Source organism: Pleurodeles waltl, chromosome 3_2 (assembly GCF_031143425.1).
Source record: "Pleurodeles waltl isolate 20211129_DDA chromosome 3_2, aPleWal1.hap1.20221129, whole genome shotgun sequence".
In the NCBI taxonomy this organism is placed as follows: domain Eukaryota; kingdom Metazoa; phylum Chordata; class Amphibia; order Caudata; family Salamandridae; genus Pleurodeles; species Pleurodeles waltl.
This window is the reverse complement of record NC_090441.1, coordinates 213,159,109-213,176,795: the sequence shown is the minus strand read 5'-3', so window position 1 is coordinate 213,176,795 and position 17,687 is coordinate 213,159,109. Positions and strand designations below refer to the sequence as shown.

The following is a 17,687-nucleotide window of genomic DNA, read 5'->3' as shown; positions in this document are numbered from 1 at the left end:
TGCGCGGTCTCCACCTTCACCGTTCCTCACAATCGGCACCTGTACTGTTACTTCACTTGTGCCTTTACGAGTAAAGAGGTTTGTGAGAAATGACGGAGGAGCAAGGACTCGAAAGATGGGAAGAATTAAGCAGAAAATAAATGAAGAAAGAATGTGTGGACAGCAGAGAAGAAGGGAGGTTAAAGGTGGGGGCAGAGGAAGGCAGACATTAAAACAAAGTGTGAAAAAAGACCCTGTAAGAAGAAGCGGTGACTGAAAGTAGGGGTGAACCGCAAGTCTTAAGGTGCTGTTCGAGAAAGCAGAGGGATGGGAGAGGCTTTACAAAATGAAAAATGTCATGGTACACTTTTCCTTATTTTTAAACATCTAGTGGAGAAGTCCTCTCCCTGTATCCCCTTGCAGTCACAGGGCTTGCTCCTCACGGTATGATGGAGTGGCTGCTATGGCAGAATAGTCAGGTTTAGTTCCCCAACCTGGCCTTGCCCGCCCTCCATTAGTCTCACACTCTTCATGCCTGTGTCTACATTATCTGCTGTTTTCACTTCTTTTCTCCCCGGTCTCCTACTTCCCTCCTCGCCCACCAATCACACGTTTCTTCTCCCCCCTCAGCTGCTTTCGGACCTGGTCTATCTGAATCTGTCCTACAACCTCCTGCTGAAGGTGCCGCTCCTCAGCCTGGGCTCCAGGACGCAGCTGGTCTCACTGGTCCTCCGCTGCAATGATCTTGACTCTATTAATGGTGAGTCCTCTCTGGGGTGTGCGTTGGTGGAACAGTTTCTGGAGCGGAAGGGCTGAGAAGGTGAGCAGACGTTTGTGTCTGTGAGGTGGACGGCATTGTTGTGGTGAGGGGCAGGTCTTTACACAGCTCTTTAACTGCGTTTGATGTGCTAACATCTCATGCACGTTGCCAGCGGAAGCATATTTTAACTTGGTGAGGGTGAATGTTTAGGCAAATGTAATGCCAGATGTCCTTTTACTTTACATATTTATGAAACCGACAGGAAGGTATAAAAAGCTTCATAAAAGTATGAATGTAATCATGTGAAGTGAGATCTGAAACCAGAAGGCACCAGCCCTAAAGCTTTAACCCAACCAACTGGATTTAATAACCAACCAACTCTTGAAATTGTCACACAATGCAAATCACTTTTGACTAAATATCACAACCGCTCAAAGGTGTCGGGCACATAGGACCTGTCACTTGGCAGCTGTTTCATGGGCTTTTGATAACGCCCTCTGACACACCATGCTCTATAACCAAGGATTCACACTGGATGCTGTTTCCTGTCCTCTACCTAAAATAATTTTAAATATGCAATTGTTAAATTTAGTTAACTTAGCAAACATCTGGACCTTATAAAAAAACAATTATTATACCCCGGCTGTGAAAGGAGTTTTGTATTTGCAGCAATATCTGACCACAATGTCACTTATGACTGGGGTTTATCGTGAGCAGCTGGTGCCTGCGATAAGGCAGGTCAGTTGCACTCCTGCACAGCTAACAAAAGTAGCCGTGTCACGTTTGACATTTCTGGCCGTTCATGACTTCACTTAGCTAATATCATGTTGCATTCTGGGTTGTGAACTTTCAATTCCTCATTGCTCTTTTGTCTAAAACCCATAACTCCTTGAAGATGTCACACATGACATCTTAGTAGTGCTAAATTAATATTAATTTACTTTCGTTTAAGGGCAAGCAGCAATTTGTGTTTCGGTGGACTGAGGACATACAGCATGTATTGTGTTATTTAAAATGTTTAAATGTCATTTAAACTCTTTAAAAGGCATAGTTTTAAGAGACTAATGCCATCTTTTCTAACCAAAAAGAACAAGAAGACATGAGTTCTATTCTCTCTTATTGGTACATGTGGGTCCTCTCCTTGTTGACTCACAGGAGAGCCCGTTTGGACATTTCTCTGACAACATCTTTGCAGGACACAGTACCCCAAGGCCTGCATACAGTTTCCTGGGTACCACAGCCCCTGGTCTGAAGTCCACAGTGACTTGGGGCACCCTCCACCCTTTCAGGGCCAACTACATGTAGAATTCCTGCTACGGTCTGTGCAAGGATCATGCTTGCATCTACCGGAGAGGCTCCTTTGAAATGAAAGGGAACAGAGGCATTAAGCTGGGTTTACAGTAAAATAAGCAACTGTCTGGAGTTCTGATGTCTGTTCAGCCAGACACAGACATATAGCAATATTTGAGAAGGTGTGGGATAATTTCCAGCCATCTCTTAGAGGAGGTGAGGGAAATGGAGTTGTAAACGAAGTGTTTGTCTCGTGAACATTCATCTGAAAGGCTTGACTGAGAGGAGCACCTGCAGAGAGTGCTGAGTTATCATCGTAGGGATCTGGAGGATGAGTCTCATTGGACAAAACGGAGTTGAAGCAAACTCAACAGTGTTGCTGTGGCTCAGAGTACGACTGGACGAGCAGCCGCCTGGGCTGTTGGGGGACATTCTACAGAACTGGGCTGTAGACAGCAGCAAGGTCGGTGCCTTATGTTCAAGTTAAACATGTTACAGGCACAGCCAGCAAAAAAAGACCAATATCCAGCATCTCATTTTAGCCAGTTGTGTATTTCAGACAAGCCAAGTGAAGAGTGTGGTTAGTGAAGGATAGGCGACGCTCTTAAGAGCAGCGAGTGAGGGTTACTGTTGTTTCCAGGCCTCCTGAAGCCCGGAAGGCCAATGTTAACTAGGTCGCATATGGTGTGGGACAAACTGCCTGAATGCGTCTCTAGTGTTTTGGATTGTTGAAGATATGAAGAATAACATTCTGTATAACCGAGTAATGGAGGGCTTCTGCTCCCACTCCATGTACCAGGCATTAAACTGAAATGCTTCAAATTACGAGTGGCCAGTGTTTCAGACTCCGCAGGGCCCTTCCATGGCTGCCATCATTTCTTCTCCCTATGGGTTTCTGAAATTGTGCTGAAGCTACCCTGGATCAGGGCAGTTTTGCGTGGTCTTGGTGGGAGACAGAAGCTTTAGAGCTTTGGCCTCACCATGGTTAGCCCTCCTAATGCAGAGCCCACGCGTAGACCCAGACATTTAGAGGAAATGTTCTCCGAGGGCAGAAGGCTGCCCTAGTCCCTTCAGCCTGCAACTGTTACCCTCCAGTGAAGGAAGTTAGGCCTCTAGATTCAGCCGGTCATGCTGCAGCTTACTGGCCCTGTTTTGGTGATAGTTGGGTGCATGTACTTTAAAGAGCTGTATGAGTGTGAGTCACCGCACCATATGATTACCCACTCGGCTCTCCTCATTCCCAGGGAGCAGCTTAATGCTAGCCAAGAGTCAGCACAGGATTAATTCACTTCACAAGGGAGCTGATGCCATCCTACATCAGCTCTCAACCCTCCTGAGCGATCATCCTGTGCTCAGATGTGGCCCTGTAGATCTAACCCTGATGCGTGACACTTGGTAGGGTGGCGTTTTCACAGCCTTTCACTTGTGCGGTCCTCTTCTTTCTGCTCCCCTCTCCTGATCTCTCTTTCTTCATCGCTTTCCTCTGGATGCTCATCTCTTGCCCTTTTGAGGTTGAGCCCATCTTCTCCCTCCGCTTCCATCATACTCTCTCCTTTATCCTCTCTCCTTTATCCTCTCTCCTTTATCCTCTCTCCTTTATCCTCTCTATTTTATTCTCTCTTTTCCTCTCTCTTTTCCTCTCTCTTTTCCTCTCTTTTCCTCTTTTTTCCTCTCTCTTATCCTCTCTCCTTTATCCTCTCTCCTTTATCATCTCTCCTTTATCCTCTCTCCTTTATCATCTCTCCTTTTTTGACCTCCTCCTTGCCTCTTCCACTCAAGTCTCTATTTACCTTAACTTGTTTTTTTCCCTCCCTAGGGGTGGAGCAGCTTTCGAACCTGCAGCATTTGGACTTGGCTTTAAATCTCCTCATGGAGCATTCTCAGCTTGCACCCCTGTCCCAGCTGCACCAGCTAAGAAAAGTGAGTTATGTGTGAGGCGAGTGACTTAGGCAGAAGGCTGCAACAGTTTTATTTGTTCTCCTTAGCCATCATCAAAGTAGTTGACCATGAGTAGAGATCTTAGTCCCCCATATTTCACACATCATTTGTGATTGAAAAGTCACCTGAAATCCTGAGTTCCCTGGCTCTGCACATTTCTTTCACTGAAGAACAGTGTAATTCTTCATTCGTGTCTCTCAACTACTCATTTGATCTTGTTCCTTTGGTTCAGTGTTTGAGTTTCGTAGTCTTGAATTTGTAATTTGTGGGCTGTTTGCCTTGCCAGAGCTGTAAAGGTACTCTGTTGACCCTGCATTTAGTGGTTCACTGGGTATTACAACAGTGACTCATCAACCATCGTTTTCAAGCACTCAGGAGTCAACATTCAGATTTCTGCAGCTGTGTTTTCACATAACTGCACATTCATCTTCACGTTACATTTCCTAACTACTCTGTGCTGAGACTTTTCAGATGCCGCCTTAATAATGGATTATTACCACAGAGGGCATATGGACACTGATGTGTGCACGCGGAGGGTTGTGTTTATAGGGGTTAAGGATCCACCCATTCGTTCCCGGTTGGTCTCCTTGATTCACTTACTTCACCCTGGGATGTGAGGTGAAGTCTTTCTTCTTGTTAGCTCTTGTATGAGATCTTGTCTGAAAGGATGGCTGCTGTTGGGGTAATTATCCAAAGTAAATTCTAATATTAGCTACCTGGGTTAATACCCATGGATAACAGACTTAAAATGGACATGTGGTGTTCCTGGCTCAGTCCTTTATGGTTCTTCAGGGATGATGCTCTGATCATTATAAGATGCTCTACTTACTTGGATGGCAAGAACACTAATCCAGTGCTTGCAGTTGCAGGGGTCTGTAAAACTGGGGTTCCTAATACATTCCTTTAGTCAGTATGCCTGTTTCCTTCTTCACACCATCTGAGGGAGCAAGAGAAAATGTAGATCTGTGTACTTGTGTGCATGTCAGTGTGTGTTTGAATGCCAGTGCACATGTATGTTTATGTGGGTGTACGTTTGTGTGGCAGGTTTTTAAATTCCCAGTGCATGCCTCTTACCATCTTCAAATACCACCTCAGTGGGAAACGGCAACACGCGTACACTCTTGTGGGCACTTGAGTGCACACAGTATTAGTGTGAGACCACGTGGTAGTAGGATATTCCTACCACTTTAGATACAGTGCCCATGACACCACCTTGAAGGCTTCCCATTCAATGTTCACATCCGCTGCTTTCCCCTCCTTTTCATAAAAAAAAAAAAATGGCATTGTCTCCTCTAGTCATTGTTTGAGAATGGGATCTTCCAGCATAGCAAGCTGGAGACGCTGAGTTAGTATTCGTGGAAGTGGGTTACTGTAGCAGAGCTTTAGGGGGGGGTTGCGTTCAGAGATCTTCCTCCCTAACCATTCAGTGCCTTGAACCAATGCTGAGATCGTGTGAGAGCCTGAAACCCATCAAGGATGACATTCAGGGGGCATTGTGGAACAAAAGGAGTTCTCTCTGTTAGTGTGAATTAATCTCCACAAATCCTTCATCCCTCAGTCTCCCAACTATTTTGCAAATCTCACCCCCACTTCGGCTGGTTGCGTGTTTGCCAATGGAGGTAGTTATGTGTCTCAATTGGTGGCCAAATATGGAATCTGTGTCCACTCCCTCACAGGATGGTAAGAGTTTGTGAGCAGCGTGACATCTTGGTTCGAAAGGTGTCAAAGCAACACAGCTGGTCTGGGTTTGGGGTCATATAAACACCCGAGGACAACCTCCCTCCCATGCAGTCTTCCATGTACCTGTAAAAAAAGTGATCTGTTTATCTATGTCACCCTGACCGGCTCAGAACACACCGCAGGTCCCAACTTTATCAGAACGCCTCTATAGAGTGCAGAGTAGCCTATGGCAAATACCCGCCGTCTCCAGCGGCGCTGCAGACGATCTGCCTCCTCACCCGCCAAGTACCTCCTGAGGGTAAACCAGCTTGGGCTCCTTTCCTTGTCTGGTAATCATGTAACCTGCATCAGCCAAACTTCCAAAAGAGACAGCATGCCCGTGCATTCATTCCCTTTGGGTATACCAGTCACACAGATGTTGTGATGGTTGTTACCCTGACAGGTCCTCCACCCTCTGCTCCAAACAACAAACAGTCTCCGTGAGGTCCGAAAGCAGACTTTGCACGGTGTCAGTGACAGGTCAGATTTCACCCATAGCATCTTCGGTGTCTTTACCCTGGCCAGTAAGCTTCCGCTGGCCCTTAGGTAAGAAGCACATACCCACCGAGACTGTAAAATAAAATAGCATGTTTTTTCCTATAATGTTTAGCAATTGCTGCAAATGCCAGTCGCAAATTTAACATATGGCACAAATGTGGTGCATGTTCCACTGTCCCTTCTCCTGGGCATACAATTTTGCTCATTAAAATGTTTTTATCCAAGTTTTTAGGTTATAATTTACTTAAAACGTTAATTAATATTAATATGTTTCCAACAATAGTTTGGATTATGAATTGCAGTCTAAAATTCATCACATGCTTTAACGTTCCTTGCGTTTATGCACATGGATGAACTGACATGTTAAAAGAAGAACCTTTTGTCAGAACCCCCAAATGTTAACAGAAGCCAGTGAGATTAAGAAGCCTCCGCTATTTACTAACTCTGTACGCTCATTGCGATATTTGTCCTGTACTTGTATCTTCTATTCTGAGTATTTTGTGTACAAGCATTACACTAGGGCCACTTTAAAGCATTGTGTTATTCACTTTGCAGTCTGTCACAAGAGGACCAGGGGTTCTCTCCAGGGCTTTACTGCTTCATGGACCTGTGAGGCTGCTCGAATCACCGAATTCCTTCTTTAAATGGGTTCACTGCTGGGTGAAAATAGTTGTTGTGTTGGTTCTCTGAAACCGTCTACCATTATTGTTGCCGCAGGATCTTCTTCTGATCCACAAATCTCTCCAAACCTTTCTTCCTGTTTAAACTGCTTCTTTTGTGGGGTCGCCTTCCTGTAATCCCTCTCCTCTCCGCAGTTAGGAGTCCTCGCACATGCAGACTAAGGACAAAGCTGCTTGCTGGAAATCAAAACTAAATGAATAAATAAGAAAAAAAAAAAAGCACCAAGGAGACCTGCCACCTGGGGCAGAAACTAACGCAGGTTAAACCATGACCACGTAGTTACCGTAGTGGACGTCTGCTCTTGAATATCCAGAGATAATCACATTCAACATATAGAAAAAGTGAATTAAAGGGATGTTTTTCAATGAGGAGTTCTGAGTTACATCAGATGAATGACAATAGCAAAACATGAGTTGTCTATGATTTCACTCAGAACCCAGAGGGGAAAAAAGCTACTATTCTATGTTATGTATCCTCTCCCCGCCCCCACAATAATCATCTGTCCCTTCCTTGAACTGCCACGCAGGGGCAGAGGCACTGGGATAGATAAGATGCCCTCTCCTCCCTGGCACAAATGTGAAAAATAAATATCTTACCTGCTATCCTTAACCAAACCCCCCACCTTCCCAGTCTTCTTCCTCCTCCTGCAGCTCTTTCAGTCTCTGCAGAGCTGCACTGGCTGGCTCTCGGAGAGCCCTGCCGCCCGGCCTGGAAGCCTTTGTGAAGTAGGTGTGACGGTGGGTAGCCAGTGTGGCATGAACTGTTGCTGCGTTATAGCAATGTGTTATTACATTTAGAAATTGAAATGCACCATAGAGGCTCTCTGAGAACCATACATAACCCTTCACTAGTGACTGAAGAGGCCACTGTTGGAGATTGCCTCTGTTAACTTAAGAGTCAGGAGGTCCATGAGTTGCAGGGGGAGGACTGAGAAGGCAATGCCAAGCTGAGGGAGTTCTCTTCTACTTCGAGCGGGTCTGTGCATAGGTTACGGGGCCTCCACGGGTATCTCTTGTTTCAAACCCACTGTCTGCAGCAAAGTGATGTGTGATCCTTGATTTTATCATTATGGGCGGCTGTGCTGAGATGCACTGGTGCTTTCTTGGCGCTCGTCAGTTGGTCGTTCTTTGGGGGACTAGATGGGCTACTGCCAGCCTGTTTTAGAACTACCCGTACACTTAAACTTTCCATCAGCTAGCCGGCATTGATCTGAGACTCGTATGTTACTGGTTGGGCTAGGAGTGGTAGAAGATATCACTGGATGGGGTTGAGGAGTCGCAGTGACGAGGAGGAGATATTGCAAGATGGGGTTGAAAACCAGCGGTGAACAGGATGTGACTTGGAGAGCAGTGCTGCCAAGAAGGGGATATCTTGGGCTGTGCAGAGTTGTAGCTGAGGCAGTATCTCAGGATGGGACTGGGGAGCGATGTGTGTGAGGAGAGGTTACCATCTGATGGGGTAGGAGGTGGCGGGGCGTTAGGAAGAGATATCGCAGTCTGAGCTGGATAGCGGCGATGGTGAGGAGGGGATAGCATAGGATGGGGGTGGGGCAAGGATTTGATATCCAGATCGATCTGGGAGCAGGGTGGGTGAGAAGTTGATATCACTGAATGTGGGCGGGGAGCATCGAGGACGAGGAGGGCCTGTCACAGGATGTGGCTTGGGGCGCTGACAAGGAGAGGATATAACAGTGTTGGGGTGATGCGAGGGTAGGACATCTCTGTGGTGGGAGACCCAGGAGGAAGGGCCAGTAGCGAGGACATTATTGGATCAGACGGTACGAGGAGCCTTGACAAGGTGGTTATCAATACATGATATTTGGGGACAGAGTGGTGAGTATCCGTACGTGACGCATTTGGGATAAATGAAGAGGAGCTTGTCTTGGGATCATAAACCATTTTTCACTAGTTGTCTTCTATTACAGCTCCACCTGGAAGGTAACCCACTGTCGTTCCATGCAGACCATCGTCCGGTCACTGTTCAGCATCTGTCCCCAAGGGCTGTCTCTGAGGCTGTGAGTATAAACGGGGGTTTGAATGCTGAATCGACTTGCAGAATTATGGGGTTTGAACTGAGCTTAGGTATAATGTGTAACTGTTCACAATTGCTTTGTGCATAAAATATGGCTCAAAATGCTGATGTTTGCCGGCACGATTCAGTTCTGTGCGGAATTGGATTCTGGACTGGGGTGACTGGCTTGTGGATTACTTAAACATGGTGGTTCAGTAGATTTATGGTGTCCTTTTGCAGCTTTGGGAATTGCAAGTGAAGGCAGTGGATGGTACGATTCATAGTTGCTCTGGGATGTTTGAGGGTGCAGAAGTGGGCTGGCGGAGGTGTAAAGCATGGAAGAGGGTATGGCAGAAGAAGATTAGGATGGCACAGTCTTGTGTGTTTAGTTGTGCAGAAGAGCGGGTTGCCCTTTCTGCGCGAACAATGTGGGAACGGTGAGTTTAGTGTGCTGATGTGGAGAGATTATATTTAAAGTTCTTACAGTGAGTTGGTGGGATTTGCCAGATTTGGGGTGCATAGTAGTGCTTCTGTCAGTGTTTATTGACGCAGGGTTGTGGTAGTTTTCTATTTGAATTAATGACTGAGATGAGAGGGTTTGGTGTTTGCCAACAAACATGTCCATTATGATTCATTGTCTATCAAATATTTTAAATAATAAATACAATAACGTAACTTTGTAATGTTATAAGTAGAAAATGTTACTTCATCAGAATTGTAGTTGGCCTGAGACTCCTGGACATATTTACTGCAAATGTGAAGTGTACATATGTGTTTTGTGTAGCACAAATCCAGCCAAGCGCTTAGAGTTCTCCTTCACAAACTGGCACAAGAATACAATGGCATCCTAGTGATGCAGGTTGCCCGGCAAGAGCTACACTTAGAGAGTTGATGCACTGTATTTTAAAATATTGTGAAATGTACTGCATTTGAAAAAAATCCTTTATTAAGAAAGAAAAACAAACATTCAACAATGTAAGAAAATGCCTCTTTTTCTAACTACTCCCAGGAAGGAGAACAAGAGGGATTGCAGGCCAGGGAGGTGTTATCTTCCTCTTGCAGAAAGTCACTTACTTGTTACCCCCAAAAGGCAGACTTCAAAGGAGAAGCCGCTTTCAAAGGGCAGATGTGTCACATTTGGAGAAGGACTGTCCCATTGTTAAGGCAGACAGTCTGGCACAGGAAGCAGAGGGGGGAAACTAGTTGTCAAACCGGTTTCCCCAGGGGCGCGTGGCCCTGAGGTAGCCACACCCCAGGGGGGTGGGGGGGAGGGGGGGGAGGACCGCTAGGGAGGTCTGAATACCTAGAGGGGGGTCTTGCCATTTTGGGAGTGGGAAGAATGGTGCATCCTGGAATAGCCAGTTGCCACACTCCACAGGTAGTGGTCACCAGGTGGGAAGGAATCTGGAAGCCCATTAGTTACCATCTGCATCTTGGCCAGAGGGCACGTGTCGAGCACAAGAGAGGCACTCCTGTCACTCACCCCTCCGATCTCCTCTGACTTGGAAGAAGGACCAAAGGAGGACTGCCCTGCTGCACCGAGGGACCCGCAAAGAAAGGCTGCACCGAAGAGGACTGCGCCTGCTGCACCTTGTGGGTAGGAAAAGAAGGGACTGTGCCTGCTGTGCCCTGCTAAGGGAGAAGCTGTCTCCGGAGCCTAGTCAAGAGACCTCATTGTGGGATAGAAGGACTAAGTGTCGGACAGAACGGTTTTACTTGGCAGGAAAGGTGCTCAACCCTTGTTCTAGTCTCAGAGATACTCTTGCCTTGACTATGGCAACTCCTTTTTTGTGGGAAGCCCTAAGTACTGTCTAAGACTTCTACAGGCTGTCCAGATTGCAGCGGTGCGTTCCCTTCGAAAACTTCCTAAACCTCAATTTGCTGCCCCAGCTTTAGCTGTGCTGCATTGGCTCCCATTAAAGAAGTTTCATTTCGAAGTTCTATGTATGGTCCATTAAGCACTGCACGGAGAATGTCCCCCTCTTATTTGCCAACTCTTGAGCCCCTACACCCATAGATCATTGCGATCTGGTAACTTGAATCTGTTGACAGTGCCCAGGGTCAGGAAAGCAAGATGTGGAGGTCGCACCTTTGCATACTTGACAGCTGAGATGTGGAACGGTTTCCCATCCAGTCTCAGACGGCAACGACCTCCCGTCCAGTCTGATGGGGACTGGGACGACCTCCCGTCTCAGACGGGAACAATTTCCCATCCAGTGTCAGATGGGACTTCTCTGAAATCACATTTAGGAAACTCTTAAAGACACATCTACTCTAGCTGTCATTTCACTTCTGTTTTGGTCAAGGCTAGCAGGCATGTCTGTCTCAGCAGTGGGAGGCCCTTATGTGTAGCTCGTGCTATATAAATACCACTAGACGAGAACTGAAGCGGTGATGGCCCACTCCACCAGGAACAAAGCTGGTACCACTGCATAGCATGTGGGGTATCTGACATGAATATCTGTCAGGAGGCAATATGGACATCAGGTCTAACAGGAAGGGCATTTTGACCATTCTGTACTGCAAGACTTTTTGGTTTGAGCCATTCCACGACCTGCCACCTGGGGAGGTACCGCTACGGTATCTACTCTAAAGGTGAGGAATCTGCTATGAGGAGGGCCCATCAGAAGAACAAGTCACTTACCTTCGTAATGCTATTTCTGATGGATGCCCTAACTGCTTTCCCTCCTTCCTGTTATGTTGAATGTTTCCTTCTACTTCTGAACAGCTCCCACGTCAAAGATTTTCTCAATGGCACAATTGATTACTTTGGGGCTGACAATATCTAGAAACAAACTGAGATTGACATACTTGGATGGTCCCTATTTACAGCTCCATGCGTCGCTTCCAGGGAGAAGAGGAGTTGCATGACGTCTCACATCAGTGTGCAGTGCTGTGCTGCAAAATCTCCCAGATCCAGTCTGCTGCCTGGGGAAATTGTAAAGGTTAAGGAATCCATGGTGGAGTATTCACCAGAGTTACCAAAGGTAAGTAACTTGTTAATCTCAATGGATATCAAATAAACGTCTGAACAGATATCGGACACTTGGGGTCAAGCTTGGACATGGTAGTGCCAATCTGAGGTATCTCCTTCATGGTGCATTCTAGGTTAATATCCAGCGTTGCTATGGAGTTGAAAGTAGCTTGCAGCACTGTGAGAAGGTAGCCTCTTTCTAGCCTTGTTACCCCCACTTTTGGCCTGTTTGTGAGTGTATGTCAGGGTGTTTGTCACTGTTTTCACTGTCTCACTGGGATCCTGATAGCCAGGCCTCAGTGCTCATAGTGAAAACACCATGTTTTCAGTATGGTTGTTATGTGTCACTGGGATCCTGCTAGTCAGGACCCCAGTGCTCATAGGTTTGTGGCCTATATGTATGTGTCACTGGGACCCTGTCACACAGGGCCCCAGTGCTCATAGGTGTGCATGTATATGTTCCCTGTGTGGTGCCTAACTGTCTCACTGAGGCTCTGCTAACCAGAACCTCAGTGGTTATGCTCTCTCATTACTTTCAAATTGTCACTGACAGGCTAGTGACCATTTTTACCAATTTACATTGGCTTACTGGAACACCCTTATAATTCCCTAGTATATGGTACTGAGGTACCCAGGGTATTGGGGTTCCAGGAGATCCCTATGGGCTGCAGCATTTCTTTTGCCACCCATAGGGAGCTCTGACAATTCTTACACAGGCCTGCCACTGCAGCCTGAGTGAAATAACGTCCACGTTATTTCACAGCCATTTTTCACTGCACTTAAGTAACTTATAAGTCACCTATATGTCTAACCTTTACCTGGTAAAGGTTAGGTGCAAAGTTACTTAGTGTGAGGGCACCCTGGCACTAGCCAAGGTGCCCCCACATTGTTCAGAGCCAATTCACTGAACTTTGTGAGTGCGGGGACACCATTACACGCGTGCACTACATATAGGTCACTACCTATATGTAGCTTCACCATGGTAACTCCGAATATGGCCATGTAACATGTCTATGATCATGGAATTGCCCCCTCTATGCCATCCTGGCATTGTTGGTACAATTCCATGATCCCAGTGGTCTGTAGCACAGACCCTGGTACTGCCAGACTGACCTTCCTGGGGTTTCACTGCACCTGCTGCTGCTGCCAAGCCCTCAGACAGGCAGCTGCCCTCCTGGGGTCCAGCCAGGCCTGGCCCAGGATGGCAGAACAAAGAACTTCCTCTGAGAGAGGGTGTGACACCCTCTCCCTTTGGAAAATGGTGTGAAGGCAGGGGAGGAGTAGCCTCCCCCAGCCTCTGGAAATGCTTTGTTGGGCACAGATGTGCCCAATTCTGCATAAGCCAGTCTACACCGGTTCAGGGACCCCTTAGCCCCTGCTCTGGCGCGAAACTGGACAAAGGAAAGGGGAGTGACCACTCCCCTGACCTGCACCTCCCCTGGGAGGTGTCCAGAGCTCCTCCAGTGTGCTCCAGACCTCTGCCATCTTGGAAACAGAGGTGCTGCTGGCACACTGGACTGCTCTGAGTGGCCAGTGCCACCAGGTGACGTCAGAGACTCCTGCTGATAGGCTCCTTCAGGTGTTAGTAGCCTTTCCTCTCTCCTAGGTAGCCAAACCCTCTTTTCTGGCTATTTAGGGTCTCTGTCTCTGGGGAAACTTCAGATAACGAATGCATGAGCTCAGCCGAGTTCCTCTGCATCTCTCTCTTCACCTTCTGATAAGGAATCGACCGCTGACCGCGCTGGAAGCCTGCAAACCTGCAACATAGTAGCAAAGACGACTACTGCAACTCTGTAACGCTGATCCTGCCGCCTTCTCGACTGTTTTCCTGCTTGTGCATGCTGTGGGGGTAGTCTGCCTCCTCTCTGCACCAGAAGCTCCGAAGAAATCTCCCGTGGGTCGACGGAATCTTCCCCCTGCAACCGCAGGCACCAAAAAGCTGCATTTCCGGTCCCTTGGGTCTCCTCTCAGCACGACGAGCGAGGTCCCTCGAATCCAGCGACACCGTCCAAGTGACCCCCACAGTCCAGTGACTCTTCAGCCCAAGTTTGGTGGAGGTAAGTCCTTGCCTCACCTCGCTGGGCTGCATTGCTGGGAACCGCGACTTTGCAAGCTTCTCCGGCCCCTGTGCACTTCCGGCGGAAATCCTTCGTGCACAGCCAAGCCTGGGTCCACGGCACTCTAACCTGCATTGCACGACTTTCTAAGTTGGTCTCCGGCGACGTGGGACTCCTTTGTGCAACTTCGGCGAGCACCGTTTCACGCATCCTCGTAGTGCCTGTTTCTGGCACTTCTCCGGGTGCTACCTGCTTCAGTGAGGGCTCTTTGTCTTGCTCGACGTCCCCTCTCTCTGCAGGTCCAATTTGCGACCTCCTGGTCCCTCCTGGGCCCCAGCAGCGTCCAAAAACGCCAAACGCACGATTTGCGTGTAGCAAGGCTTGTTGGCGTCCATCCGGCGGGAAAACACTTCTGCACGACTCTACAAGGCGTGGGGGATCCATCCTCCAAAGGGGAAGTCTCTAGCCCTTGTCGTTCCTGCAGTATTCACAGTTCTTCAGCCTAGTAAGAGCTTCTTTGCACCAACCGCTGGCATTTCTTGGGCATCTGCCCATCTCCGAGCTGCTTGTGACTTTTGGACTTGGTCCCCTTGTTCCACAGGTACCTTCAGACAGGAATCCATCGTTGTTGCATTGCTGATTTGTGTTTTCCTTGCATTCTCCCTCTAACACGACTATTTTGTCCTTAGGGGAACTTTGGTGCACTTTGCACTCACTTTTCAGGGTCTTGGGGAGGGTTATTTTTCTAACTCTCACTATTTTCTAATAGTCCCAGCGACCCTCTACAAGGTCACATAGGTTTGGGGTCCATTCGTGGTTCGCATTCCACTTCTGGAGTATATGGTTTGTGTTGCCCCTATCCCTATGTTTCCCCATTGCATCCTATTGTAACTATACATTGTTTGCACTGTTTTCTAAGACTATACTGCATATTTTTGCTATTGTGTATATATATCTTGTGTATATTTCCTATCCTCTCACTGAGGGTACACTCTAAGATACTTTGGCATATTGTCATAAAAATAAAGTACCTTTATTTTTAGTATAACTGTGTATTGTGTTTTCTTATGATATTGTGCATATGACACTAAGTGGTACTGTAGTAGCTTCACACGTCTCCTAGTTCAGCCTAAGCTGCTCTGCTAAGCTACCATTATCTATCAGCCTAAGCTGCTAGACACCCTATACACTAATAAGGGATAACTGGGCCTGGTGCAAGGTGCAAGTACCCCTTGGTACTCACTACAAGCCAGTCCAGCCTCCTACATTGGTTGTGCAGTGGTGGGATAAGTGCTTTGAGACTACTTACCACTCTTGTCATTGTACTTTTCATAAGAGAAAAATATACAAAACAAGGTCAGTGTATATACACATAGCCAAAAAGTTTTGCATTTCCTCTTTTCACTCTTTTCTAAGTGCTGAAAAGTACTTCTAAACTTTCAAAAAGTTCTTAAAAGTTTAAAAAGTTTTTTCTGTCTTTCCAAAAAGTTCTGAAAACTTTTTTCTCTTTGTCTATCACTTTAACTCTCTCTAAAAATGTCTGGCACAGGCCAAAATGTTGAACTGTCCAAACTTGCATATGATCACCTTAGCTGGAAAGGAGCAAGGAGTCTCTGCATAGAGAGAGGTTTGAGTGTAGGGAAGAATCCTTCCTTAGAACTGTTAATTAACATGCTTAGAGTCCAGGATAAGGCCATAAGTGCCCAATCTGGTGAAAAAGTAGCTAATGGTTCTCAATCTGATCCAGGGACTCCCCCAGGAAAAGGTTCAGGAAAGAAACTTCTCAGCCTGCCCATTACTAGACAGTCTAGCATAGTTGGTACAGAGGTTGAATCACACCATACTGATGGTGTGCTCTCACATTATACTGGTAGCCAAGCTGTTAGGGTGCCCTCTGTAAGAGACAGGTCTCCTTCTGTTCATTCCCATCATACCTCTGTATCTAGAAATGTCCCTCCCACCCACCCTGATGACAGATTGTTAGAAAGGGAGCTCAATAGATTGAGAGTGGAACAAACCAGACTGAAGCTCAAGAAGCAACAGCTGGATTTGGATAGACAGTCTTTAGAATTAGAGAAGGAAAGACAGAAGTTGGGTTTAGATACCCATGGTGGCAGCAGCAGTATTCCCCATAGTCATCCTGCAAAAGAGCATGATTCCAGGAATCTGCACAAGATAGTTCCCCCTTATAAGGAGGGGGATGACATTAACAAGTGGTTTGCTGCACTTGAGAGGGCCTGTGCTGTACAGGATGTCCCTCAAAAGCAGTGGGCTGCTATCCTATGGCTATCATTTAGTGGAAAGGGTAGGGATAGACTCCTTACTGTGAAAGAAAGTGATGCCAATAATTTTACAGTTCTTAAGAATGCACTCCTGGATGGTTATGGCTTAACCACTGAACAGTACAGGATAAAGTTCAGAGAGACCAAAAAGGAGTCTTCACAAGACTGGGTTGATTTCATTGACCAGGCAGTGAAGGCCTTGGAGGGGTGGTTACATGGCAGTAAAGTTACTGATTATGAAAGCCTGTATAACACAATCCTGAGAGAGCATATACTTAATAATTGTGTGTCTGATTTGTTGCACCAGTACCTGGTAGACTCTGATCTGACCTCTCCCCAAGAATTGGGAAAGAAGGCAGACAAATGGGTCAGAACAAGGGTGAACAGAAAAGTTCATACAGGGGGTGACAAAGATGGCAATAAGAAGAAAGATGGTGAAAAATCTCAAGATAAGCATGGGGATAAGGGTAAAACCAAAGATCCCACTTCAAATCTTAAACACTCTTCAGAGGGTGGGGATAAAACAAATTCTTCCTCTTCTTCCCAACCTGCACACATTAAAAAGCCTTGGTGCTTTGTGTGTAAAAATAGAGGCCATAGGCCAGGGGATAAGTCCTGTCCAGGTAAACCCCCTGAGCCTACCACCACTAATACATCAAGCTCTAGTGCCCCCAGCAGTAGTGGTACTAGTGGTGGGACTGCTGGCAACAGTCAAGCAAAGGGTGTAGTTGGGTTCACTTATGGGTCCATAGTGGAAACTGATGTCATCAGTCCCAAGACAGTTTCTGTCACACCTAGTGGCAGTGGCATTTCCACACTGGCTGCTTGTCCCCTTACAATGGATAAGTACAGGCAGACAGTTTCAATAAATGGTGTTGAGGCCTTGGCCTACAGGGACACAGGTGCCAGTTTCACTTTGGTGACTGAAAACCTAGTGCCTCCTGAACAACACATCATTGGACAACAGTATAAGATTATTGATGTCCATAACTCCACTAAGTTTCTTCCCTTAGCTATAATTCAGTTTAGTTGGGGTGGAGTTACTGGCCCTAAGCAGGTGGTGGTATCACCTAGCTTACCTGTAGACTGTCTCTTAGGTAATGACCTAGAGGCCTCAGGTTGGGCTGATGTAGAGTTTTATGCCCATGCAGCCATGCTGGGCATCCCTGAGGAATTGTTCCCTCTCATTTCAAGTGAAATGAAAAAGCAAAGGAGAGAAGGCCTGAAAACTCAGGATCCCTCTCCATCAACAGGTAAAAAGGGTATCACAGTATCCCCTAACCACCCTACCATTCAGGATACCATTCCTGTGGTGGGAGAAACCTCTCCTGGGGTGGTACCTGTTCCAAGGGAATCATCAGCTGGCAAAGCTGGACTCCCTGAGGTGGAAGTACCTCTCTGTGGGATAACTAACATTGGTGAGAAAAAGAGCACCATTTTAGTTAACATGGAGCATCCCTCCAACCCTCCCAGAGAAACTTTAGTGCAGAAACCCTGCA

At 46.9% G+C, this 17,687-nt stretch overlaps 1 protein-coding gene across 2 annotated transcripts in view; it reads left to right on the top strand.

Moving 5' to 3' along the window:
* The window catches only part of STK11IP (serine/threonine kinase 11 interacting protein), a 214,385-nt gene that overhangs the window by 60,869 nt on the left and 135,829 nt on the right, over positions 1–17,687 (top strand). For both annotated transcript variants that reach the window (XM_069227211.1, XM_069227210.1), the window contains 3 exons: positions 610–739; positions 3,846–3,949; positions 8,790–8,879. In XM_069227211.1, the coding sequence (XP_069083312.1) occupies positions 610–739; positions 3,846–3,949; positions 8,790–8,879 (324 nt within the window). The remainder of the gene's footprint in view (positions 1–609; positions 740–3,845; positions 3,950–8,789; positions 8,880–17,687) is intronic.